This window comes from Panthera tigris, chromosome C1, assembly GCF_018350195.1.
Source record: "Panthera tigris isolate Pti1 chromosome C1, P.tigris_Pti1_mat1.1, whole genome shotgun sequence".
Lineage (NCBI taxonomy): Eukaryota > Metazoa > Chordata > Mammalia > Carnivora > Felidae > Panthera > Panthera tigris.
Window position 1 is genome coordinate 43384020 of NC_056667.1, and position 27611 is coordinate 43411630.

Consider the following 27611-nt stretch of genomic DNA (forward strand, 5'->3'; position numbering starts at 1 on the left):
TGCCTCCCCTTGACCTCTTGTTCATGGGAAGCAAAAGAGAGAGCAGCTTCAGACTGGCGCTAACAGCTGGCAAGAGCTGTGTGGAATCCCCCAGAGGGCCCCCCAAGAGTCTCGAGAGTTGCACCCCTGTAATATAAACCAGAATCTGAGAAAATTAGATGCTTAAAGAACATAAAACCCCATCATTACAGCCAAGGAGATTCTCCCATCTGCTGCTGGATTTTCTCTTTATAAGTCATGGTCACTAGAGGGCAATAAGACCATTCATATGAGCCGATAAGGTATTTCCACCAGTAGAGGGTACTAGTGATTAATATTTTGTGACATGTATATATGTACATATGTGTATGTGTATGTTCATATTTAGGCACACACCACAAATGCCATTTCTGCCCAGATCATAAATATCAACGGAATAGGCTGGAATTGTCCCACAAACACAGACCAGATGATCATTTAAAAATATATATTTCTGTTTATGGGGTGCCTAGCTGGATCAGTCAGTAGAGCAGGTGACTCTTGATCTTAGGGTTGTGAGTTCAAGCCCCACATTGGGCACAGAGATCAAGTAAAAAAAAATTATTTGTCCTTTGAGTACAATTGCAAGTGTGCTTTTAAGAATGGGTGTGTCTGATGTTCATAGATTTCAATTCAAGGATCATAATGAAACCATAACAAGGAGGCTTAACTTAGGAGGAGCTGGAAATTATCCAACTTTTGATTCCTGACCTTACCCTAAGCCCTCCCTAAACCTGAGGTTGTATGGAATATAGGGATTTCTTGGTTCCTTTGTAGTTACTTCAGTTGCTAGGCTGAAGATTCATTTGGATCATTGCCTGAAAATGTCTCCATTCTTCTACCTTTAGCCTCCTGCCTGTCCATGTCCTGTGGGCTAAAAGGGACAAATATTTACTGACTGCTTTGTGCTAGGAACTGCGCTGGCGTAATAATAAAGGAGACAGATATTGTCCTCTCCTTTTTGGATCCTGCAGTCTAATGGAAGGACAGACAGTTTAAGAAGAGTTATCATACAGTGTGATGAGTGCTCTGATGATGGGTAGAAGCTAGCCAAAGGAGTATATGCATTGGGAGTAGAGAAGAAGGTGTTGAAGAATGTGTTAGATAGTGGGTAACGTGAGCTTTACAGAGGACTGGAGGGGGGAGAGAACATGATGCATTCCAGAAACTAAAAGTTTGGTGTGTGTGAAATGTAATAAACGGGAAAGTGTGGCAAGAAATGAAACTGGAGAGGCAGTCTGGACCAGATGGAAGAGGCTCTTTGTAAGCCTGTTTGGTCTTAGTGTGTGTATTAGTTGTCTATCCCTGTGTAAAAATCACCCCCAAATTTAGCAGCTTAAGCTTTTGTTATCTCACATAGTTTTTCTGAGGGTCAGGAATCTGGAAGCTGCTTATTTGGGTGGTTCTGGCTCACGGTCCTTTAAGAGGTTGCAGTCAAGCTGTTGGCTGGGGCTGCAGTCATCTGAAAGTTTCACCAGGGCTTGAGGATCTCACGATGGCTCATTCACTGAACTGCTGGCAGGAGGCCTCAGTTCCTCATCACATGGGCCTCTTCTTATGGCTGCTTATGACACGGCAGCTGACTTACCCAGAACAAGAGACCCAAGAGAGAACAACCAAGATGGATGCCACAGCGTGTTTCATTACCTAATCTTGGAAGTGACAAGGTATCGCTTCTGTCACCGAGACCAACCCAGGTAAAATTTGGGAGGCAACTGCATACAGGTTATGAACACCAAGAGGTAAGGATCTTTGGAGGCTATTAGTAGATTGGCTACCACAATATGTATTTCTTTTTTTTTTTTTTAACGTTTGTTTACTTTTGAGAGAGAGAAAGTGCAAGCAGGGGAGGGGCAGAGAGAAATGGGGACAGAGTATCTAAAGTGGGCTCTGTTAACAACAGAGAGCCCAGTGTGGGGCTCAAACTCATGAACCATGAGATGACCTTAGCTGAAGTTGGATGCTCAACCAACTAAGCCACCCAGACGCCCCCAAAGTGCTTCTCTTTCATTATTCCTTCATTTTTGGATTCTACAATTAGAAGTATGTTTAGACCTTTTATTTTCCATACCTCTTAGCTTGTCTGTCATAATCCTATCTCCTTATCCCATAGAATTCCAGTAAATTTCTTCAGATATATATCTTCCAAGTCATTAATTCTCTCTTCAGCTCACTCTAATCAGCTGTTGAACCCATTCACTGAGTTTTTTGTTTCAAAAACTGTTTTACATTTTTATAAAATTTCCCCCCAATCTGTCTCTTTTAAATATTGTTTGTACATCCTTGTGATAGTGCCTTTGATTTCTTTAAATATTAATGTATGGTTCTTCTGTATACTTCATCTGACTATTCTAATATTTATAGTCCTTGGGGGTTTAAATCTTTGTTTCTTCTAAGTCTTATGGTGCTTGCCTTTCCATGTGCTCGTTGATGTTTAATTGTGAGCTCATTCTTTTAATCTATGGAAATTCTGTGGGGTTAAGTTGGAGCTTATCGCTAGAGGGGATTCACTTTTTTTTTTTTTTTCTTTCTGCCAGTAGTCAAGGACCACTTCTTACCTGGAGTACTTTAGCACACCTTGCAAAGATCCCAGCCCAGTATCAGAGTCCAACTAACCGGTTAACTCTCCCACTTCACCATGGGCCCAAAGCTAAGTATTTTAGTAACATCGCTGTTAACATCACCCCTTAGGATAACCCTACTTCTTTAGCCTCTGTCTACTTTTTTTGAGGGAATGAAGTGACTTTTGTCCAGAATTTATCTAGTGTATTGCAGTGCAAGGGTAGCTTTAGTCCATCGTAAAGCCTGAGTTCTTAAGGATAAAAAGTGGTTGCATCGAAGTGTTTTGAATGGAGGGGTGACATATTCAGATTTGCGTTTTAGGGAAATCTGTCTACCAGAAGAGTGTTGGAGAAAAGCAAACCTAGAGGCAGGGAGGCCAGTTAAGATGCAATTGAAATGTCTGGGTGAGAAATGAGAGTGACCTGGATCTGATAGTCATTGTGGGTATGGAGAAGTGTGGTTGGGATCAAGAGATTAAAATCCGAAGGATGTAGACATTGATCGGATGTTGGGAATGAAGATAAAGGAATGAAGGTTGAAGCCCAGACTTCTCATATGGGCAAATTGGTGGATGGCAGTATCACTTATTACCATAGAGATGGGGGGAATAACAAGTTCCATTTTAGACTTAGTGTATTTGATATACTGTGGGGCATCCAAGAGGAAATGTCCAACAAGATGTTGGATGTACAAGGCTGAAGCTAAGGAGAGACTATAAATATACACTTGAGAGTCATCATCAGCATATAGCTAGAAACCGAGGCAACAGAAATAATAAGCTTGCCCGGGGAGAGTATATAAGAAAAGCTAAGAGCCAAGTCCAAAATCCTGAGGCACACCAGTATTTAAGAGACTTGTAGAAGGAAACTGTGAAGGTGTGACCAGGAAAACAGGAGGGAATGCTGTCATGCAGTGGGAAGGAGTGGGCATTTGCTGGGGGGGGGGGGGGGGGGGGGTAGTGTCAGTATGTCCATTGTTGTCAAAGGGCCAAATAAGCTAAATCTATTAGATTTTGCAAAGTAAGGTCATTAACAGTTTTGATGAAGACAGCTTCAAAGGCAAGGTTAGGAGCAGAAACGGGAAGAGTAAGGAAGAAGTAAGGAAATGAAACTGGCCCTTTTAAAAAATTTTGTATTGAAAGAAAAGAGAGGCAGCAGTATCAGAAAAGAAATGTGGGATGGAAGAAAGCTCTGACTTTTGGAACAGGAGAGAAGCCAGCCTGCGGAGTGACAGGTTCATAGAGGGAACCTGGTCTGGGCGAACGGACTGGGCTTAGCAGGGACTGACTGTGGAAGTGATAGGGAATGAGGATGCCAACATGCCTTTCGCTTTGTTACCCTCTCCTCCAGCTCATCCTGTCTGCCCTCAGACACACTCAGATCTTCCCCTTTAACTGTCTGCTGCGTCTTCCAGGCACCTGTTTCTCTTTTATAGCCAAATTCCTTTAAAAATGATTGATACACATTCACAACTCCCATTCCCGCCCCTCCCATTCCTTCATTAAACCCTTTCCATCCTGGCTTCTCCTACACCACTCTTCTTTCCTCACAGGACACGAGTGATTTCTTTCTACCCAGATCCAATACTCTTGTCTCATTTCTCATCTTCCCAGATCTGTGAACTTGAGACCATTGATTACTCTCTTTTCTGTTGACATAAATGGCACTGAACCTGTTGCCCATTCTGTGTCTGTTATTTTATATGTTTATTTCTTTCATATGCCTTATCTGACTTTATAATTAGCTCATTTTTTGGCTTCTTTGTCTTTTATTTGCTAAATCGCGGCTCTGTGCCTGCAGGACCATGCTATTTTATTCACCAGTGCTTTTCAAGCATTAGTGTGGCATATAGCAGCAGCTTAGGATATGTTCATCAAATCAGTGAAAACCACAGGGTCAAGGATTCCCTCCATGGCTCTTTCTAGCTTTGTATATCCTGTTTCTTGCCCTTCTCTCTTTCTTCAGTCCTTGTCCCTTTCCCCAAACAGAAGGGACTTTAGAGTACCTACCCAAAGAGCTTGTCCACTTCAGCTTAACTGAGGCCTTATTTCAGGTAATTCTTGGGCATATATATCTCCTAGCCTGATTCATTTTTGAATCTTAGACTTTTAGAAATGTTCCAGTTTATATTCCTGCCATTTTCTTAAAATCTTACTAATTTAATGGGTAAAAATAGCATCTTGTTTTTCATTTGCTGCATAGAATGAATTGTTTTCTGTGTTTATAGGCACTCTCTTCTTTTCTTTGTGAATTGTATTCTTTGTTTACTGTTGAGATCTTTTAATTTTTGTTATCTATTTCTGAATTCTATAAATGTCAATGTTGTAACACTTTTAAATCCATTTAGCTACTTGAATTTGTAAAGAAGGAAACTAAGACCCAGGAAGATGAAGTGACTTATCCAGGGCCACTTAGTGAGGTTAGCACTAGCAATGTAATGAGAACCCAGGTCTCTTGGGGCAGCATTCTTTCCTGGTTAGCAGACTGTCATTGTGCCCTGGACCCCAGCCATATGTGCCTTTATTTTATTGGAGCATTTCTATGGGTTCTGCCATCTGCTCAAACTCACCTCTTTTAAGTCAGAATTTAGTGCCATTTCTTATGTACCCCAGTTGAGAGTTTTCTCCTTGTATTCCCATTTTAGTCAGCATCTCTTGGATTTTGCTCTGACGTAAACTCTCTTAGGTAGAAATGTCCAACAGGCAATCGGAGATGTGGGATTGAAGTGCAGATGAGAGATTTAAGACTAAAAATACATGTTTGGAAGTTCATCTGCCTGGAAATATTTGCTTAAAGTCACCTAAGTGGATGAATTCTCTGAGTAAAAGAACAGATTAAAGGGGTGAAGGATTGAACCTGAGCGAATGTCTGTGGAGGGGAAGCGGGAGGAGGAAGAGGAACCAGTGAAGAGGTAGAGGTGTAATTAAGAAGGAGGAGGGAGAGAGCCAGGGCAGTACAGTGATGTGCAGGCCCAGGAGGAGAGTGTTTTAAGAGGCAGGAGAAATGTGTGCCCTCACTATTCTCAAGTGGTCTGGGAAGTCGAGGGCTGGCTGGACAAAAGCCTTTGGACCTAGCACTTAATTAAGGGCTCTGTGACTGGATACCTTTATCATAGAGGAAATAAGTGGGCAAGGAGTACTGGGTAAATGTCTCGTAAGGCCGTGGAGTGAGCAAGCATGCTCCCCTTTTTTCATATTGTATACACGAATATTCTGGGGAAAGTTTTATGTCAGTCCTATTGATCTGATTTCAGAGACGTCTTACTTTCATTCACGACTGGTTAACAACAGCAAAAAACCCTGTACTTCCAAAGTACTTTCCGATCTATGATCTCATTTGATCCACTTAACAAGTGTGTGAGGGAAACGTTATGATTTTTTCCGTTTTACAAATGGGAAACTGAAGCTTAGAGAGTTTGAAGGAACTTGCCCTAGGTCAGAAAACCAAATAATAAGTGACAAAGCTCTGATGTACTTACGCCATGTCATGCCACCTCTTGAAACCTAAAGGCGCACCTTTGTCCCTGGTAAACTCTTACTTTTCCTTCACTTGAGACCCAGATGAAACAGTCTTCTATGTGAAGCTAAAAATGTTTGTTGGATGAATAAGTGAGTTAGTGAGTGGGTCAATGAATGGGTGTGCGATTTAACTTGATAAAGGTTATGGAATAAGTTAGTGGTAAAGACCTTCCAAATGACCTTTTCTTTTCGATTTGTCCTATAGATTGTCACTGCTTCAGCAATCTTGAAGTACTTATAGATTCCTGTATTCATTTTCCATTGAATGGTGCCATGACAAAGTGCCACAAAATTAGTGGTTGAAAACCTTGAAACACAGATTTATTTATTATCTTATAGTTTTATAGGTCAGAAGTTCAGGACAGGTCTCATTGGGTAAAATCAAGGTGTTGACAAGACTGTCTTCCTTCCTGGATATTCTAGGGGAGAATCTGTTTCCTTGCCTTTTCTACTTTCTAGAAGCACCTGCATTCTGTGGCTCATGGTTCCCTTCCTTCATCTGTAGAGCTGGCAGTTGTGGGTCGAATTCTTACACTTACCTCCCCAACATAAGCCTTCTGTCTCTTCTACTTTTAAAGACCCATGTGAGTATATTGGGCCCACTTAGATAATTAAGGCTAATCTCCCCATCTCAGGGTCCTTAACATTAATCTCATCAAAGTCCCATTTTCCATGTGAGGTAATATATTCACAGGTTCTGAGGATTAGGGCATGGATATCCTTGGGAATCATTATTTTTCTTACCACAGCCCTTAAATTATGCCATGCTATTTCAGGTTCTATGTTCTCGTTCACTGTACTTCTCATGTGAGTCCTGTCTTCTTGAGTCATTGTTGAGACTCAAGACGAGAATTACCTCTTTTCATGGTGTTCCCCTTTGCCAGCTGAATTGACTCCTCTGTCCTTTTGACCCCCCTGGGTTTCCCCTTCAATACTGTCTTAGGACCCTGGAACTGCCTGTAATACTTCCGTATTTTGTTTTGTTTAGGTGTCTTCTCCTAGGCTTAGACCTACCTGGAGCTCCTTGAGTACAGGATTGTCTTATTCAGCATTCTATCCCAGGGTCTAGCACAAGACCTGGTATATACTTTGTATTCGGTAATGTTTGCCAAATGAGCAAAAAGACTGCTTCCTGCAGGGAATTCGTCTTAACAATGTGTTGGGATGCAGAAACCCCCTACCCTTAAACCTAGGGGACTGGACTTAGATCATAAGACCAGCCAGGGGCACTGCTTGCTTTAAAACATAAACTTCATGGAGCACATAATGACTTTGCAGATCATAAACTTCCTTGATGTAGCTACTGACCAACTTGTGACCTTGGGGTAAGGTCACAGAGCCTCATATTTTTTCATCTCAGTCAGGAGGAGGTAGGACTGTATCATTACCAGAGACAAGAGTATAGGATTAAAGCGTGAGCTCTGGAGCCACTTTGCCTACATTTGAAACCTGGTCCTGCTTCTTACTTGTGGTGTCCCACAAGTCACTTAATTTCCAGTTCCTTAGTTTCTTTACCTGTAAAATGGTGAATCCTAACAGCACCTACCTCATAGTGTTGTTCCAACGCTTAAGTGAGTTAAGGTAGGTAAAGCATTTAGCACAGTGACTAACTGTCATCATTGTTACCATGAAATTCCCTTTATGATCTAAAATTTGTTATTTTGTCTTTTTTTTTTTTTTTTTTTTAGTCCTAGAAGATTTCCTAGACCCCCTCTCTTCTCTTTTCCTGCCCCGGACCGACTACCTTTCCTGCTGTCACCCTCTTGGTGACAAATCTTGGATCTTCCTGGGCTCCCTTACAGTGCTACCCTTCCCGGAAGGGCTTGGCTGGTGTTGGCAGTACCTCCTGACCAGTCTGGGTGGGGTTCCTATGGGGCATCTGTGAGGTATACTGCCTCCTACAGGCCAGAAGCAGTGACCCCACTGGCCTGGCCTGAGAGTCAAAGCCTTTTGCCCTTTGGCCACCTCTTAAGACCTGTGCTCTTCTGATTTGGGAATATCCAGAAGGTGAACTACATTATATCAAACACTCCCCATGTGCCAGTCCCTAATACAGAGAAGTACAGGGTATAAGCGGCTAAGTGTGCAGGCTCTGGAGTCAGGCTGTGTGTGTTCACATCCTGGCTCATACACTTACTGGTTGTGAGGCCTTGGGCAAGTTACTTTGCTGAGCTTCCTTTTCTCATTTGGAAAAGGAGATAGAATAGTTTTTACTTCGTTGTTCAGTTATAAAAATGAAATAACTACATAATGAGGATAATTCATATACAATCTGGAGTAGGAAGAATTCTTAACAATGAGTAAGAATTAGAAACTTTTCATTTTCCCAGCGCCTTTGGATTCCATTCTTTATAGTATAGTTCCATTATTTTGTTTGCAGTTGTGTGATTTTCCCAATCAACTGCATCCATATTCAAATGTTAGTACAAAAGCAATTTGAAAGCCAAATGTAAGTGGTTTTTATTTAACTGTTTGATTCAGTTCAGCAAACACTTATTGTGCTAGTCACTATGCCAAGAGCTGGCAATATAACTTGGAGTGACGTATGGGGTCCTGCCCTCAAGATGTTTACAGTTTAGAGGGGAAGGTGGGTATTTAAACCTTGTAGACAGAGGGAACAGTGTGAGCTAAGGCACAGAAATGTAAGAAGGCCAGACAGCCTGACCCAAAACAAGGACATGCAAGTTGCTCTCCTTAGCCAGAACTTAGCTCATGGAGGCAAAGGGGTAGGAGGGCTGGGAGGGAGGAAAGAGGGCAAAAAGGTGAGAGGTAAGGCCGGGGAAGTTCCAAGTCATCGAGAGCTTGGATGTTATACTTAGGAATTAATTTGAGAGCAGTGAGGAGAGCCATTTAAGGACTTTTGGTAAGGGAGTAATGAGATCACACTGTGTTTGTAAAAGGTTATTTTGACTTCAGTAATGAGATTGAGTTGGAGAAGACCAAACTGGGGACAGAGATTGGTTAGTACATTTTTGCAGTAGACCTGTGGAGGGGTGATGAGGACCTGGATTAAGGTAGCGGTGAGGAAGAAAAGGGAAAGATACAAAAAATGTTAAGGAGCCCGAAATGATGGGTGAGTGGTGGTGCTGTTGTATGACAAGTACAGGAGGGACAAGTACAGGACACTGAGGGGGGATAATAGTGAGTTCCATTCTCCATTTAGAAATGTTGAGTTAGAGGTACTTGCAAAATAAACAAGTGGAGGTGTGCAGTAGGAGACTGGTGTCAGTGGGAGCCTTTGGGCTAATACTTGGGGGTCATCTGCTTGCAGATGGTAGTTGGACCACAGGAGTGGGTAAGATTCCTCAGGGAGAGCAGGTGGAGAAAGAAGAGAAGAGACCAAGGACAACGTCCCAGCTTGGGTTCACTGATAATTAAAGTTTGGGTAAGGCATATGCAGCCAGCAGAAGAGAGAGAAAGAACAGTAACAGGTGGTGTCTCAAAAAGTGGTGGAAGAGAATATTTCAGAAGACAGAAAACAATATCAGAGGCCACAGAGGCATCAAGTTACGTCAGGATGGAGAAGGTCCATTGGATTTGACAAGCAGAGGGACGCTGTTTGAGGGACTTCGGCATCTTCATTGCTCACATGTAAAGCCTGATCAACAGTGTCTTTCTTGGAGAGAGAAAGGGATAAGAAGGGGGACACATGAAGAGAAGGATCTGTGTTCCGAAGAAACCGGAATGCACCTCTAGTACAACACAACCATGCCGTTAGGATTGCTTACAGGCTGAGCCAACCCATGAGACTGAGCTGAACTGCACAGATGCATTCAGTCGTACGACTCAGAGGAGACCCCAGTTAATAATTTCATTATAAATTCTTTAGACTTTGTCCCTGCATATAAACAAATATGTGTGCTTATATGTATACACAAATATAATTGTGAAAGTAAATATTGGCTCATGCTGTGCGTGCTCTTCTGAGAACCTGAGTAAAGTAATCATCTTTCCATGTTACTACATGTAGAGCTATTCCAGTCTTTAATGGCTGCAAAGTATTCGTTGTTCAAGTGGACTATAATTTATTTAACAAATTGGACCCTGAATGATGAACTTCTCATTGTTTCTAGCTTTTCACTATCACAGTACCTCTAAGGGTATTTTTGCACACGTATCATCTTTGTACACTTTGGCAGAGTGAGTGTAGGTTAAATTCCAAGGACTGTGTCTTACTTGTTTCTCTTTGTGCTAATCTTTCTATTTTACAACGTTGTACATTTTCCCCTTTCGTTCACATTTTCTCATGTATTTTAGTAAAAATACATTCTTTATATGGGTGTTTCATTCCACCAACATTTACTGGACACCCACTCTGCCAACCCCTACCTTCTGCCACTGTGTTGTCTGCTGGAGAGACAAAGATGGACATGTCACAGCTCTTGCCCTGAAGCTGTCTTTGGTGGGCAAGAGAGATAGCTGATCAGATGATTACAACTTACTGTGACAATTACTGTGAACAGAAGCACAAGGTGCTAAGGAAGCACAGGGGAGGAGAGGCACCAACCAAGACTGGGGGGTGTTAGGAAGACTTCCTGGAGTAGGGGACTCCTAAACTGAGTCTTAAAGGCAGAAGGGAAGTTAACCAGATAGAGGGAAGCAAGAGTATTCCAGGCAGACTGAATGTTCATTGGAAAGTAGGTGGGAGGAGACAGATTGTGAAAGGACTTGTGTGACAAGATATGAGTTTGGATACAGGATTGAAAGCTGTAAGTGGAGGAGTGAAATGGTCAGATTTATGTTTTAGAAAAAATATCCTGAAAACAGAAAACAGTTAAGTTTTGGGGTGCCTGGGTGGCTTAGTTGGCTAAATGTCCAACTCTTGATTTCAGCTCAGATCATGATCATGAGTTCATGAGTTCGAGCCCCACATCGGGCTCTGCTGAACCTGCCTGGGATTCTCTGTGCCCCTTGCCTGCTCACTCACTCTCTCTCTCCCTCTCTCTCTCAAAATTAAATAAATACACATAAAAGAAAGAAAGAATAGTTAGGTTTTAAAAAGGCCACTCTGGCTGCAGTGTGGGAGATGCCATTAAGGGGTTTGAAACTTAGTCAGAGAAGCCAGTTGGGGCTGTTGGAATCAGAGATGACATGCCCGAAGACAGGGTACCCCACTCTTGTTAATCTTTTGCTAAGTGGTTTATGGTTTTACTTATTTAAGCAGAATCTCTCCCTAATGTATTCAGACTAGCTATTGCAGATGTAAGAAAGCAATTGATTTTTTTAAATATAGCTAATATTTGTCTACTTTTTAAGTGTTTAAAATTTTTTTTTTATCATTTATTTATTTCGAGAGTGAGTGTGAATGGGGGAGGGGCAGAGAGAGAGAGAGAGAGAGAATCCCAAGCAGCACACAGAGCCTGACACAGAGCTTGAACCCATGAAACCATGAGATCGTGACCTGAGTTGAAGTTGGGTGCTCAATCAACCAAGCCACTCAGGTGCCCCTCTACTTTTTGTTTTTATTTTTTATTAAAAACAATTTTTTTTAATGTTTATTTATTATTGAGAGACAGAGAGACACAGAGTGTGAGCAGGGGAGGGGTAGAGAGAGGGGGAGACACAGAATCTGAAGCGGGCTCCAGGCTCTGAGCTGTCAGCACAGAGCCCGACGTGGTGCTTGAACTCACGATCTGTGAGATCATGACCTGAGCCGAAGTCAGTCGCCCAACCAACTGAGCCACCCAGGTGCCCCTACTTTTTAAGTTTTTAAATCTAAGTGTTTAGTTGATTTCTTTGCTTTTCTGTGTAATTATTTTTGAGTACTTTTGCATATTGATATATTTTTGATCCTTTCCCTCTTTTTCCATTTTTTATTATGCACATCTCAAACATACATAAAAATAAAGAAAATCATAGAACACACCCCCATATGCCCTTCGCCCAGATTCAGTAACTGTTAGGATTTGGTCCTGGGGCACCTGGGTGGCTCAGTCAGTTAAGTGTCCAACTCTTGGTTTTGGCTCAGGTCATGAGCTCATGGTTTTGTGAGTTTGAGCCCCGCCTTGGGCAGTTCTGCTGGCAGCGTGGAGCCTGCTTGGGATTCTCCCTCTCCCTCTCTCTCTCTGCCCCTCCCCCACTTGCACTGTCTCTGTCTCTCTCAAAATAAACAAATTAAAAAAAAATTTTTTTTAAAGATATGGTCCCACTTACTTCATCTTTCCTTTTTTCGTGTTTTTGTGCTGTTGCTGAAGTATTTTAAAGCAGAATCCCAGACCTCTTATTATTTCAGCTCTACAGACTTCAGTACGCATCTCTGAAAATTTCCTATATTTTTCGGATACAGATTTTCTTTTTTTAATTTTTTTAAAATTTATTTTGAGAGAGAGAAAGAGCAAGCAGGGGAGAGGGGCAGAGAAAGAGAGGGGAAGAGAGAATCCCTAGTAGGCTCTGCGCCGTTAGCACAGAGCCCAGTGTGGGACTTGAACTCACAAACCATGAGATCATGACCTGAGCCAAAATCAAGAGTCGAAAGCTTAACTGACTGAGCCACCCAAGCACCCCAGATACAGATATTTTCTTACATAACCACAGTGCCATTATCATTCCTAACAAATAGTAATTTCTTGGTATAATTTAATATCTAGTGTATATTCATATTCCTTGTGTATCTCAAAATCTCTTTTAATAGTTGGTTGATTTGTTGCAGTCAGGATTGGAATCACACATTGCATGTGGTAGTTTGAGCTCAAAAGACTCTTAATCTATAGCAGTCCATAACGTTACTCCCTTTAAAAAAAAAAAAAAAAATCAACAAATGAATAAACAGGAGCACCTGGCTGGCTCAGTCTTCGGGGCATGTGACTCTTGATTACAGGATCATGAGTTCGAGCCCCACATTGGGTGTGGAGATTACTTAACAAATAAAATATTTAATAAAAAACAAACAAAAACCAGAATCAGACCTGTAAACACAGAGTATAAACCGATGGCTACCAGGGGAGGGGGGAAGTAGAGGATGGGCAAAATGGGTGAAGGGAAGTGGGAGATACAGGCTTCCTGTTATGGAATGACTATGTTACAGGAATGAAAAACCTAGCAGAAAGAATATAGTCAATGGGACTGTCATAGCATTGTATGGTGAGCATAGCATAAGGTATAAACTTGTGGAATCTCTATGTTGTACACCTGAAACTAATGTAACATTGTGTGTCAACTACACTCAAATAAAAACTTAATTATAACACAAAATAAAAATGCCATTGACTATTGAGGAAATCGGGTCTGTGGTCCTGTAGAATGTCCCACATTCAGGATGTGTCTTTTTCCTCCTACTATAATTTAACTTATTCTGCTGCCTCTCATATTTTCTATTAGCCAGATAGCTTTGAATAACTAGTTGGATTCTGGTTCCTCTTTTCTTTGGGAGGAGGGTGCAGGACTACTCATAGGTAGGGCTGTGAAGTGCTACCTCTGTCCGATAGCTGCACTCTTCGGGGCACTAAGATTGATTAGTGGTTCAGGCATTGACAGCTCCTCCCTCCATTATAAATTTCCCCATCAGCCTTTCATCGAATGAGTTCATCCACTGATGCTTGTCACCTGAATGAATTATTTCATCATGGGCTATGAAATTTTTAAAAATTCTGTCAATCTTTTCACACTTCTTAGTTGAATAAAGAACATTCCCTCAATAACTAGGGCTATTTGGTTGTTCTGAAATATAATATGTACCAAAAAGACAAGACAAATGCTTAATTCATTTTCTTTTATTGCAATTTTTGAATTAAGGAGTTGGTACTTTAATTGTTCCATTTTAAGTATCTATTGATCATGCTCCTATTTTATGACTTATTGCATTGGCAAGTTTAGTGATTCTCCTGCCATGATTATCTGGTTATCTCAGCCTTTGAGAAATGGGTCTTCCTTTGCACAAGAGGCTTTACATCCTTAGGTATGTGAATGACTTTCTGCATGTCACACATCAGTCCCTCTAGTCCTGTAGTTTTCAGTAGAAAACAGAACAACCTTTCCTTTGGTTTCTCCTCTCTTGTTTCAGGTCACACTGTGAATAAGATGCGTCAGCACTCAGATTCAGAAGTGGCTTGTCTTGCTGGAGAAGTTTACACTGAGTGGAGAACTTTCATTGAAAAACATTTAGATAGACCTTCTATTGAAGTGCGAAGTGACCCCAAAACTGAGACATTCAGGAAAAATGCCCAGAAATTACTCTCAGAAGCCTTGGAATTAGAGGTAATGTCTCCTGGTTGGAATGTGATTCTCTTAGGTAAACGAGCCTCACATTTTCGTAATGATCTTTCATAGTCTTAGTGCTTTGGCTTTATTCTACCTAGGCTTGCTTGCTTGCTTGCTTTCTTTCTTTCTTTCTTTTTTTTATTAAATATAATTTATTGTCTGATTGGTTTCCATACAACACCCAGTGCTCAAAAACCTCTCTGACCTCAGCCGCAGCAATTTCTTACTTGACACATTTCCAAAGGCAAGGGAATTAAAAGCAAAAATGAACTAGTGGGACCTCATGAAGATAAAAAGCTTCTGCACTGCAAAGGAAACATTGAACAAAACTAAAAGGCAACCGACGGAATGGGAAAAGATATTTGCAAATGACATGTCAGACAAAGGGCTAGTATCCAAAATCTATAAAGAACTCCCCAAACTCCACACCCGAAAAACAAATAATCCAGTGAAGAAATGGGCAGAAAACATGAATAGACACTTCTCTAAAGAAGACATCCAGATGGCCAACAGGCACATGAAAAGATGCTCAACGTCACTCCTCATCAGGGAAATACAAATCAAAACCACACTGAGATATCACCTCACTCCAGTCAGAGTGGCTAAAATGAACAAATCAGGAGACTATAGATGCTGGTGAGGATGTGGAGAAACGGGAACCCTCTTGCACTGTTGGTGGGAATGCAAACTGGTGCAGCCACTCTGGAAAACAGTGTGGAGGTTCCTCAAAAAATTAAAAATCTACCCTATGACCCAGCAATAGCACTTCTAGGAATTTATCCAAGGGATACAGGAATGCTGATGCATAGGGGCACTTGTACCCCAATGTTTATAGCAGCACTTTCAACAATAGCCAAATTATGGAAAGAGCCTAAATGTCCATCAACTGATGAATGGATAAAGAAGTTGTGGTTTATATATACAATGGAATACTACTTGGCAATGACCAAGAGTGAAATATGGCCTTTTGTAGCAACGTGGATGGAACAGGAGAGTGTTATGCTAAGTGAAATATGTCATACAGAGAAAGACAGATACCTTACGTTTTCACTCTTACGTGGATCCTGAGAAACTTAACAGAAGACCGTGGGAGAGGGGAAGGAAAAAAAAAAGGGAGGGAGCCAAACTATAAGAGACTCTTAAAAACTGAGAATAAACTGAGGGTTGATGGGGAGTGGGAGGGTGGGGAGGGTGGGTGATGGGCATTGAGGAGGGCACCTTTTGGGATGAGCACTGGGTATTGTATGGAAACCAATTTGACAATAAATTTCATATTAAAAAAAAAACCAAACAAACCACCCGGTGCTCATCCCAACAGATGCCCTCCTCAGTGCCCATCACCCACTTTCCCCTCATCCCCACCCCCCAACTCTACCTGGGCTTTCTTTAAGGATTCTGAATTTGTAAACATTCTGGGAGATAGTATTGCAGAAAGACTAGCAAGACCTGGATTAAAACCCTGGCTCTATTAGGAACTGGTTGTGTCACTGTAGGCAAATCCCTTAATGCTTCTGAGACTTGACTTTTTTATCTGTAAAATGAGTATTATAATTCCTATCACCTATAATTATTGGAAAGATAAAATGAAACACTTACACAAAGGAATAGTATATATAGTATGTGATGATTAGAAGTCACTTAACGAGTATTGGTTCCTTCCTACTTAAAATTCTTCCCCTTCCCACTGAAGCAAAAATTCTGGTATGGACTCTGCTATGGACTATCAGTCTATTGAAAAGATACTGCTCCCCCTTTTTTAAAATGTCAGCACTCATACCTTTAGTTCCAAGGCATATAATCAGTTGGCAAGACATAATCTCTATTGTTTCCATAGCTGAGAGTTCAAATGTTAGTAGTTTGAGGTACACCTGGTAGTTTTGCTCATAATCATCAAAAACAAATCTTATAGATCAATTAATATTTTCGAAAAATCAGATGTAACATCCATATTTTTTCCTATTCTTAAGATATCCCTATTAAAATATACTTAAAGAATAATTTGAGAGGCACCTGGGTGGCTCAGTCCATTGAGCATCCAGCTCTGGATTTAGGCTTGGGTCATGATCTCACGGTCACGGCATTGAGCCCTGCATTGGGCTCTGCCTGCTTGCGACTCTCTCTCTCTCTCTCCCTCCCTCCCTCCCTCTCCCTCCCTCTCCCCCTCCCCTTCTCCCTCTCCCTCTCCCCCTTTCTGCCCTTCTCCTGCTGGCATGTGTGCGCACTCACACACTCTCAAAAATAAATAAGAATAATTTAATATTATTAACAAAAGAAACAATTTCAAAAGTCTGATTTAAACGCTAGGTCTGCATTCTCTGAGAAAATATTTTAACCTTTCTATCTCAATTATACATCTACAAAAGAAAGGTAAATGGACTTGTGGTATGTTACTTTTTAAAAATAGAGTTTTGGGCTTTTTAATACAAACTTATGATAGAAAATGAGAAAATGCAGAAAGGAAAAATAAAATCACCATTGAACTACCATCAGACATAATCTTATTGACATTTTGGTGCATTTCCTGTTTGGTAAATTATTATAGCTCTTTAAATGAATATCGGGCAAGTTAATGATTATACGATATTTATTAAGAGCCAATCATATGCTAAATGTTCCATATGATGCTTTTATTGATTATTTAAATAACCGCCGAAAACTGACGATTATTTACATTTACATTTTACTTTTAACCTTGATCAATATCAGCGTCATTTTATATATCCTTTTCTATATATCTTTATTTTTTCATGTTTATAATTTTTAATGTCTATTTGATAGTTTAGTGAATTAATATGCTGTAAGTTTGCTTAAGTTCTTCTAAACGAAGTTTTAATATGACTATTAAACCCTTGAAAGAAGAAAAAAATACGAAGACTGTAAGTCTAATTTTCCAGAGTATCGATTAGCCAACAAGGTTTGCTATTTAATATTTTACATAAAGTTTATTTTTTAAATAAGCCAAAATTATTGCAGGAACATAGAGTGTGGGTATATAATATGTAGTTAATGTGGTGGTAAATACCAGTTCCCTGTGGTATCTTTTTAAGTAAATGATAATAACGAAGCTATGCTTGTAAGGATTAATGAGCAGTTTGCCTGCTATATTAAACTCCATAATAATTATCCTTTTAGTTTATCCATTAATTATCCTTTAAATGGCACATCAAGTGGTAAGCACTCAAGTGTTACAAAGCAAAGTTAAAAAAGTGATACATTCGTTAGTGCTTCCCAATGTAATTGGAAAAAATATCAGATTAAGCATAGCTGAATGGTTTTGCTCCCAAAGAATAAATTTCTAAAATTAAAAATGTGCATCTTACCATCTTCCTTCGGCAAAAAAAATCAATCTGTTTTCCTTGCATAATAAACAGCATTTGATAGTATTTTTATCAGTTTGGTATGTCAGAAGATATAAATATAAGCACTTTTATATAAGGTTAACTTCTAGCACCTATCATCATCTGAAATATTTCCATATTAGGGTGAATCAATGAACCATCTAATCCAGTATCTGGTCTTTGACAGTAACCAATGTTGAGTGCATTCAAATCAGACATCAGATCTCCATAAATGTACTCTATCAGCCAGTAGTAAACCATTGGGTAAGTTACTGGCCCAATGACTAAAAAGCCTTTACAGTTTGATCCTAGTATGTGTTCTTGCAAATTCACTCATTACATTTTTGTAGAAAAAATGGTCTCGTGTTATTTGTTTGGGTCATGTCCTTTAGTAGTGAAAGCCACAGATGAAGAATATACACACACAGCCAAAAGGCGCATCTCTTTATTACTCTACACAGGTCTCGCTTTCCAGATTTATGGATTGTTTCCTTGTTCTTGGAATAATGGGATAGATGAATAAAAACTCCACTTTTGAGACCCATGCTCCATTCCCCTTTACTTCTCCCTTCCGGATCTTCTTTGTTCTTCCCTGTCTTTTAGATCTTTCCTCATATGAACGTCCCCTGTGGTGTCATTCTCTTACTTCCCCTTCCTCATTATCCACTCTCCTTCCTACCTCATGGCCTGTGATCATTTTCCTATTATGTCATTAAAAAAAAAATGAACCTGATTCTCAAAGTGAGCCCATATCATTAAGAGTTATGAAACACTGGCCGGTTGGCCCAGTTGGTTGTCGGATGGTGCTAATGAGATCCAGGTCAGGGGTACGTCCCCATATGGGACTGTTAGTTTTTCCTTTGTTTAATGGCCTCAGACTGCACCTCTGGCTTTGACCAGCTCTCTCATAAATGTATTCGAGTGGTCAAAAAGGAGTGTGGGTAGATGTGTACAAATCCAGTCAAGCTATTGGAAAACTCACACGAAGTTTGCTCCCAGTGGATATTCAAGTCAACAAATGTTTAGTATTGGTGCTGGTGCGGGACAGAATATAAACATAAATGAGTCGCACTTCCTGGGCTAAGAAAGCTTATCCTTTCTTGGCTGAGAGCCTGCAAATGACTAAATATAAGGCAGGATGAAAATATGTCTGGAATAGCGGTTTGGCAAGTGGTGTAGACACACAAAGGACAGAACAGTGAAGTCTGATGGGGGAATCTGGGAAGGTTTTATGGAAGAGATGACAGTCGAAGGGGATAGGATTTTCCTAACTAGAAAATACATATTAAAATAGAAACATTATATTTCAGACCTCATCTTTTATGCATAGGATATTATTGAAAGAGCAGGAAAGGATGGAAGTATACACAGGGAAAAAGGATATTCATTTAACAAATGCTTACTGAGCACTTGCTTTGTGCCTGCACCTATGCTGGGCATCAGGAATTCGGGAATAATTCCGACATGGTAACAACCCTAGAGGGGCTCACCATCTTCTGAGGGAGATAGATAATAAATAGTCACAATCCAATGTGGGAAGTTCTACACTTGAGGTAGACACCTGAAGAAGACCTCCTTTAGCTTGCTTTTAAAGAGCTTAAGGATGTGGCAAACATCACTAATTGATTATGGCACCATTTCCCACTGGGTCCAGACTCCTTGATGAAAGACAGCTCTAGATGGTCACATTTTATATCTTCCCTAGTTACAGCCAGTTTGTCCAGGATTGGACACACAGTTAACTTACAGGTACAAATAGATAAGGAAGGCAAATCAGATTCTCTGTCTCTGAGAAGTGTGAACTAGGAAATGGCAAGAAAGCAGGCAGTAGGAGTGTTGAAGCAGAAGGGGTGTTGGAAGAGTTACGAGGGAGCAGAAGCTGTGGGCAGAGATGTGTAGAACAGGGGAGAGAATAAAGCGGTTAGAATTGGTAGTAAGGCAAATAGAGAGGAGCAAAAACATGTAAGAAAGAGACCAGACAGATCTTGAGACACACAAGAGAAACGGTATGGTCTCTAAATAAATCCCTAGGTTTCTTGTTCCCGTTCCCATTCATACAGATATATCCCATTCTGGTTCCCGTTTCCATTCACATGGATGTTTCTCATGGCAAAACCTCTTTTTCTCAAGGTCTCAGTGAGACTCCGGTCCTTTCACCCCAAAGGACTTAACCTGAATCACCAAGTTAGGACCCACTGGAGAGAACTCAACAACTTGGGTAGGTTTGAAATATCCAAAGGCAGTTAGAAGATAGACACTCTTCACTTGGGGCAATGAACTTGTACACATGGGTGTGTGATGAATTCTTTTCCCTTATGATTTACAGTTTAATATCACTGCTATTTTTCCTCCTTGTGATTGGCCTCCATTTAACAAGAAGCATGCATGAGAATCGTTAGGTGTTTGCTTCCTGTCCCTGTCACATCACTGGTATGGCACACAGTCCACTGCCCCACGGTTATCTGTATACATGCCATCTCCTTTTTCCACTGGGAGTTCCTGGAGGGCAGGGTCAGGTCTTTTCTGCTCTGTGTCTCTAATACCCAAATCAGGCCGGACTCAGAGTAGTGACTCAGGAATTATTTGCTGAATGAAGTATGGGTTGTATCCAGTTATGTGAATTTCAAGGTACTCTTAAAGTTCTTTTTATATGTATATTACAGTTTGATGGAATGGCCATGACCTCTTTTTGCAAATGCACATATACCCTTCTCCCCCAACAACCACTTTCCTCAAAAAAAAAGGAAAATGAAGACTTCCTCTTGTCTGTTATGTTAAGAGAATCTCTGAACAGTGACTGACCATCCTCACACTGAGGTGAGCAGCCTCTCTGGCAAATGTTGCTGGACAAACAGTGGGCCAACAGCAGCTACCCTTGCCATCTCCTAAAGTAGTCTGGTACCAGCGCTGCCTCAGGCCGGGGGCTAGTTCAGTGCCCTCCCAGGAGGCTACGAGAAACTCAAGGAGTCTGGATTCTGGAGAACCATGTTGCCATACCACTCACTCCAATGCAGGCCTTGGAGATAGTCATCAGGATCCCGAACTTCCCTGAGCATCTTTTGTCTGCTACACATAGGCAGACGTCTGGGCCTAGACAGCCATTCTCCTTGTCTCTCTGTGTTTCTCTCAGTCCTGTTCTGCTCTCTGCCTGGTCCTTATTTCTCCCAAGCTTCCTTTCTCTATTCGTTTTGTTCTGTCAGTCTCTCTGTTATGTGAGGATGTTTTATCGAATATCAGGTATTCCTTTTTTACTTTTAGTACATTTTTTCTTAAACTTTTCTTTTAAATAGAACTGTAGTACATATATAGGAAAGTGTACAGAAGATAGATGTGTATGTAGCTCTGTGAATTTCTCACAAAGCAAATGCCCACTTTACCTCACCAGATAAGTCTCGGGTCAAACATCACTCTCTCCCAAAGCCAGGCGCTGCCCTCCTGGCTTGGGACCCTTTGCTGTAGCTCTGAGCCCCAGCACCCATTCCTGTTCTCTTTCCTGATACTCCGTATACTTACGGTCCTGTTCTCTACTTGTCTCCAACTGGGCTGTGCTCTCCGTGGAGTCAAGGACTGTCAGCCTTGTTCACTGCTTTTTCCTCAGCCCACGCACAGAGCCTAGCACATAGTAAGTGCTGAATAAGTATTTGAATGAGTGGCAGGGTGGGGAGAGAAGGGAAAAAAGGAGGTGAGAAAAAGAAAATTGTTTCCTGTTTTCAGGGAAGACAAACTCAGAAAATAGGTCATTCATCTTATGAAAGTGTCTACAGGAAGCTTAGGACATCGTGGCCACCCAAGGAAGAACTTTCAGTCCTTTGAGCTAGGATTTGCTTTTTTGCTTTTTGGTTTTGAGCTGAGTTTTCACATGCAAATAGGAATATGTTTCTTGGGAAAAGTGGACCTTGCTGAGGGAACATGTACCTGGGCAGCGGCACAGCGGGATGTGAAAGCACCTTGGCTTGCTCAGGCTGGGCCACGGTCAGGGCTGGCGAGGCGAGTAGTGGGAGGTGGGTCTGGAAAGGAGGGTAATGAGGGAGTCTCTGAGCAGCAGCCCAGTCTGGCCTGGATCCAGACTGTGGACAAAGACCCAGACCTGTCCTGCTTTGATTAGGTCTGTGACTTCAGGAGGGCTTGGGCCTGAGCTGGACCACCCCAGAATTGCCACAGGTCCCATCCGCTAGAGCCACTCTGCTTAGCTGGCCCCGTGGAGGTCCCTTCAAACTCAACCGGTCTCTCCAAAAGTAAGGGGGCAGTTAGTATGGTGAAAGGAGAGGATCATGAACTTTGGGGTCAGGGGTGCCAGGTCAGAGTGCCGGCTCTGCCTCTTAGTTGTGAGACCTTGAACCTTTCTTTACCCTTGAACCTATTTCCTCATCTGTAAAATGAGGTAACAGGAGTTGTGAGCATTAAATGTGAAAAGTGATTTATAAACTGTTCTACACACATATCAGGACCCAGACCCGGTGTTTCTAAAATGTTGTAAGGGGTTAAAAGGCACTTTGAAAAACAAACCAAAAAAAGTATAAACTGTTATACTGATTTATTATCCTTGGTCTTCGTTTCCTGGTTGGTAAAGTACAGGGCCCAGTACCCGTTGCTTAGTTCAGGCCAGTTTCCTGTTATAATGGCAAATATTACCACCCGGCAGGGGTTGTGAATGAGGTCCCTGTCACAAAGCACATGGCCTTGTTCCTTAATTGCTAGGGTGGAATTAATTTGCTCTTCCTGTTTCTCTTGTGACAGGAAGTAGATGTCCTTGAATTTCAGTTGATTAATGGAGGCCTCTGAGCAGAGTGCTCCAGCCTCTCTTGCTTTTAATCCTTATGCAATGCAAGGCCCTAATTTGATAATTTTGCTGTTTTTTAGATGGATCACCTACTGGTTGAAAATATTGAGCGGGAAACGTTTCATCTCTGCTCCCGCCTCATTAATGGGCCATACCGGCGGACGGTGAGAGCCCTGGTCTTCACATTAAAGCACCGAGCTGAAATCCGGGCTCAGGTGAAGAACGGCTCGCTGCCAGTCGGCACGTTTGTACAGAACCACAAAAAATGACCCGAGGATGGTTCCAAAGCTGGGCTGGGCAGAAAGCAAAATGGGCCTCTCTCTGCCATTCAAAGACTCTTTTGAGTTTGGGTGATGGCTGCTGCTGGTGGTGCTAAATTTTCCCATGGTGCCATTCCTTCAGACAGAGGATGCGGAGAGCCCCGGGAGCCAGGCCTGCGGGAGATGCTTCATTAGCTGTATGCACTTGCGCTGCCTCACGGGACGTGCGCTGGCTGTCACTAGGAAGCGCGGTATGGTTGCCATCACCCAACCCAGTGAAAGGGTGACAGATTTCACTGTGAGTGCGCCAAGGACACCTCTAAACTTCCCCCATGTCAGGCAGATGAAGTTACTACTTTATTTCGCCACCCTGCAGGTAACTGAAACTCAATTACTGTGGCTGCACACTCAGTTCCATCCCCCTGAGTTTAGATAGCTCTGGTGCCTCTCAGAACTCCCCTGTCTGTTCTCTTTGCTCTACCCCGGGGGTGAGCCTGCTGGAGCCAGCCAACTACCCCTTCTTTCCAGGACTCACTTATCTGAACATTTCAGCTCTCCCTGGAAGACCTTCTGCATTGGTCTCCAGAGCCCCCATGCTGAGGCTTCTAATGAGGAACTGGCCTGAAGCGTCCCCCTACCTTGGGGTTTATTTGAATACGCTGGCTCTTGGTTTAGGGCTCCGTAGAAGATACATAATGAAATTTCTCTTGAAATGAATTACCACAGTAGAAAAAAACACATCTATATTCTGAAATGAAATGCCTCTGTACAGGCCTGCTTGAACAATTACATAAATGAGATTTGCTCTTTTAAAGTCATAATAAACTGGGACTTTTTTTTTTTTTTTTTTTTTTTTTTTTTTTTGCCTAAAACAAAAGGTATGGCCCGTTCATTGAAAAGTATTTGGGGTTGAGAAAGGGGACAGTTGGTGAAAATAAAGAATGACTGGATGAGAACTTGAGGGAGATAGCAATACCCAAGGAAAGCTTTTTAGGTTAGGGCAGATGAGAGCATGTTTATAATCTGAAGAGAAGAAGCCAATAGAAAGGAAGAGATTAAACCGTTTAAAAAGAGGGGCTAAGTTCAAAAGCAAGGAGAAAAGAGAGGGGCCTAACGTCTACCTTCTAAGTGCTAGAGACCATTCCTAAGCTAATTTGTTAGCATTTACATTGATGTTTATGTAGTGTCTTAAAAATCCTGTTTAACCTTCTCATTGTTGCGTTAGTAAATATTGTTTCAGTTTTTTAGATTTCTTCATTTATTTAGCACTTATTTACTGAGCACCACTCCTCGGGGCACTGTGGGACCGACCGAGCAGTAGCAGCAGATGAGACCCTGAGGCTCACCAGGCAGAAGTGTCTTGCTCGGTTCCCCACTGCTAATAACTGTTGGAGCTAGAATAATAATCGAGCACTTAACCACGGGCTCGGCACTGTGGTAGACATTTAAAAAACTCCTAACAAACCAAATAAAAAAGTAAAACTAATAAACTAATACCTGATTAAAGATGAGGAAAGTGAGGCTCAGAAGGGCTGGTAACTTACTCGGGGTTGCACACAGATGGTGAATGGCAGGTTCAAGATCCAAAACTGAAGTCTACTTGATGTAGATGGTCTTCCTGGTTGATTTCGTCCACGCATGCCCTTAGGCATTTCGTATATGCCGATGACTCTCCAGTTTGTGTCTTCAGACCCCTGAGCTTCAGACAGAATCTCCTAGATGCGCATCTCAGAGGTAACATGTCTTCTTGTACTTGGCAATACTGGCACGTTAGCCAGGAGCCTGGGGGTCAGCCTAAGCTCTGCATCCCCTCACCCCCTCCACCCCCCACCCACCCAACCAACCAAATCCTGATGGTTTTACTTCTTACCTAGGTTTACAGTCTCTTGTCTCTCCTCCGTATTTAGCACAACTTCAGGACTTTATCCTCTTTCCCAGGTGATCACATGCCCCGCCAACTGATCCCTCTGCCTCCAGTCTTAACCTCTTCAAATTGGCCTCTCTGTGCTAGAAACAAAGTGACATATCAAAACTGAAAATCCCACTGTGTCACTCCCCCTTGGAGCATTTTCACACGTGAGCGTTTTCTCTCTCTGGAATGCTACTCTCTATCTAATTCCCTCCCCTGCCCCTTCTGTAATACCCTGTTCTATATACATACTCACATGTTCTCTGGTTATGCTTCTGATTGTATCCCCACTCGATTGGAACCTCCTTCAGAAGTCCTGCCAGAAGTCAGAAGTCCTGTCTTACTCCTCTGGGTATCTTCAATCCTTAGAACAGTGCTTGTCCCATAGAAATACCCAATACGTACTTGTGGAATTAATGGATATCCAGGTGCCTATGCCCTGTCTACCTCCACCTTTGTTCCCCTTAGAATCTATTATCCGCTAGGGTAGGTAGAGTGAACCTTTAAAAATGTAAAACAAATCATGTATTTACTCTGCTCAAAATCTAGTGGCTTCCCTCTCAGAGCAAAATTCCAAGCCCTTCCAATGTCCTCCCAGGCCCAACGTGATGTGGATCCTGGCCGCCTCTTTGACCTTACTTCGTAACATTCTCTCCCTTTCTTACACCTGTGTGGTCCTACTGGCTCCCTTGCTGTTCTGAACACACACACCAGACATGTTCCTACCTCAGGGCCTTTGCACTTAAACTCTTATGCTGATTACAATGCTCTTTTTATAGATACTTGCATGTTCCTATTTTCACTTGATGTGGATCTCTGTTTGCCTTATCAGAAAGGCCTTCACTGACTCCCCTAAACAAAACAGCACTCTCTCCCAATCATTTTTTAATACTCTACCTTGCTTTATTTTTGTTCAGAGTATTCATCCCCTTCCTTGATACAGTTTATTATTTCTTTATTGCCTATCACCCCACCTCCTATAAGAATTTAAGCTTTTTTTTTTTTTTAATTTTTTTAATGTTTATTTATATTTGAGACAGCATGAGCAGGGGAGGGGAAGAGAGAGGGGGAGTCAGAGGATCTTAAGCGGGCTCTGTGCCGACACAGCCCGATGTGGGACTTGAACCCACAAACCGTGAGATGACCTGAGCCAAAGTCAGGTGCTCAACTGACTGAGCCACCCAGACGCCCCAAGAATTTAAGCTTCTTGATAGCAAGAGTCTTTGTTTTTGTTCCTACTATACCTCCAGCACCTAGAACAGAGGCTGGCACAAACTTCGTCTCCATAATTGTTTATTGAATAATTGAATGGCCAGTTGTAGGCATACAGGAAAGTCATCTAATCCAATCAGGGAATGCTTCCTGGGGGAGGTGACAACCTGTGTGCGGTCTGAAAGGGCAGAAGTAGGTAATTGGGTGGTTGAGGTGTATGCCTGGCAGAGAAAGCAGAGTATGGAAAGCCCTGGAACTGTGATCCCTAGGGGGTGATTGGGATAGCTGGAGTAGAGAACACATGCAGGAGAGTACCTGGGGATGAGGCCGGATGGGAGGGCAAGGACCAGGACAAATCTGAAGGGTCTTGAGCACAAAATGAAGAGGTTTGGACTGATTGCAAGCAGGAACTAGTTAGTTTCTTATTACCGGGCTGTGTGGAAGAGAAGCTAGAGCAGGGAGAGCTGGGCAGGAGGAGGAAGCTTCATTTATAAACATCTAAAGAGTTCCGCTAACTTAGGAACCCAGAGTAAGTTGAAAACAAATTGCTGTCTAGCTGAAAGGCTTCAGTGGTGATAGTTAGAAAGTGAAATGATTGCAGAGATGTGCTTTGGAGATTTGGAAGGCAGGCTGTGTTATTTGTGGCTGTTTTCTCCTTGATGCATGTGCAGAATTTCCATGCATGGTAATGGAGCTATTCTGAGTGCTTGCCAAAGGGAAGGAGGCTCACAGACACCCACGTACGCTTGTCCACCCACAGAGAAGCACCTCTGAGCTCCAGCCTGTTACAAGTGAAAGGGACAGCTCCTGAAAAGGGGTGAGAGAGGTCCCTAGGACTCTGAGTTACCTGTAAGTCTACGCATGAATATGTCTTCTGTATTTACCTGCTGTAGGAAATTAGGAAATTAAGTACCATTAGAGTCTGCTCCACTAGTTTATTGGTCCTTTTTTGGTGGTTGAATCGGAGGTCCTGGGCCCTTGGGTAGGGACTGGGTCTCTTCATTCATTTGCTCAATGAACAGATGTTGCCCATCTACTGTGTGCCCATGACTGGACTGGCACTGGGGAAACCGCAATAAATGAGATATAATTTCTACCTTTGGGGAGCTCTTAGTCTGGTGGCAACACAGACACATAGGTAAATAATTATACATATATCTATACATGTATATATATACACACACAATAATTATACATATATTTACATAGGTAAATAATTATAGTATAAGATAATAGGTATTTACTGTAGATATTTAGTTAAAATGTTGAGAAGGTGGGAAAAGGAATGATTCACACCATTCTAAGGAAAGAAAGTCTTCACAGAGCATTGATGTTTGAACCAAATCTTGAAGTAGAGGTAGGAGTTCTTAGCAGAGGGAGCAGCGTGTGCTCAGAGGTACAGGTGTAAAGGCTTGTTTCACTAGAGGCAAATGTGTGTTGGAAGCATAAGGCTCTTGGAATGGTGGGCAGAAATGGGGCCAAAAAAAAAAAAAGTGGCCAGGGCCGTGGAGACATTATGCAGGAGTTGGACTTTGACGTTCAAATAATGGGAGGCCATGAGATGTGTTTGAGGAAGTGAGGGACCTAGTAAGGTGTGTGTTCTACAAAGATCAAAATGTTCCTACGTAAAAACGTATTTAAGAAAAAAAAAAATTGTTAACCCAAAAGCTTAAGACAAAGGAAAGACACGCTTGAGATTCAGTAAATGAGAGATTTTTTTTTTTTTTGACAAATGAAGTTTAGAGTTGACCAAACAGATATCATTAGAGAGTCCCAGGTTTGAAAAATGGCAGGAGGCTGAGATAATGCATTTACTTTG

At 41.9% G+C, this 27611-nt stretch overlaps 1 protein-coding gene across 2 annotated transcripts in view; it reads left to right on the plus strand.

Annotated features, from left to right (window-relative positions):
- Positions 1 to 25622, plus strand: part of TCEANC2 (transcription elongation factor A N-terminal and central domain containing 2) — a 37549-nt gene extending 11927 nt beyond the window's left edge. Inside the window, exons 4-6 of one of the 2 annotated variants that reach the window (XM_042997259.1) lie at positions 14097 to 14290; positions 19762 to 19849; positions 22492 to 22574. In XM_042997259.1, coding sequence (XP_042853193.1) covers positions 14097 to 14290; positions 19762 to 19849; positions 22492 to 22511 — 302 coding nt within the window. In that variant the 3' untranslated portion in view covers positions 22512 to 22574. Of the gene's footprint in view, positions 1 to 14096; positions 14291 to 19761; positions 19850 to 22491 lie in introns of both variants that reach the window. The other variant, XM_007077169.3, reaches the window with a different exon arrangement.
- The last annotated feature ends 1989 nt before the right edge of the window (positions 25623 to 27611 follow it).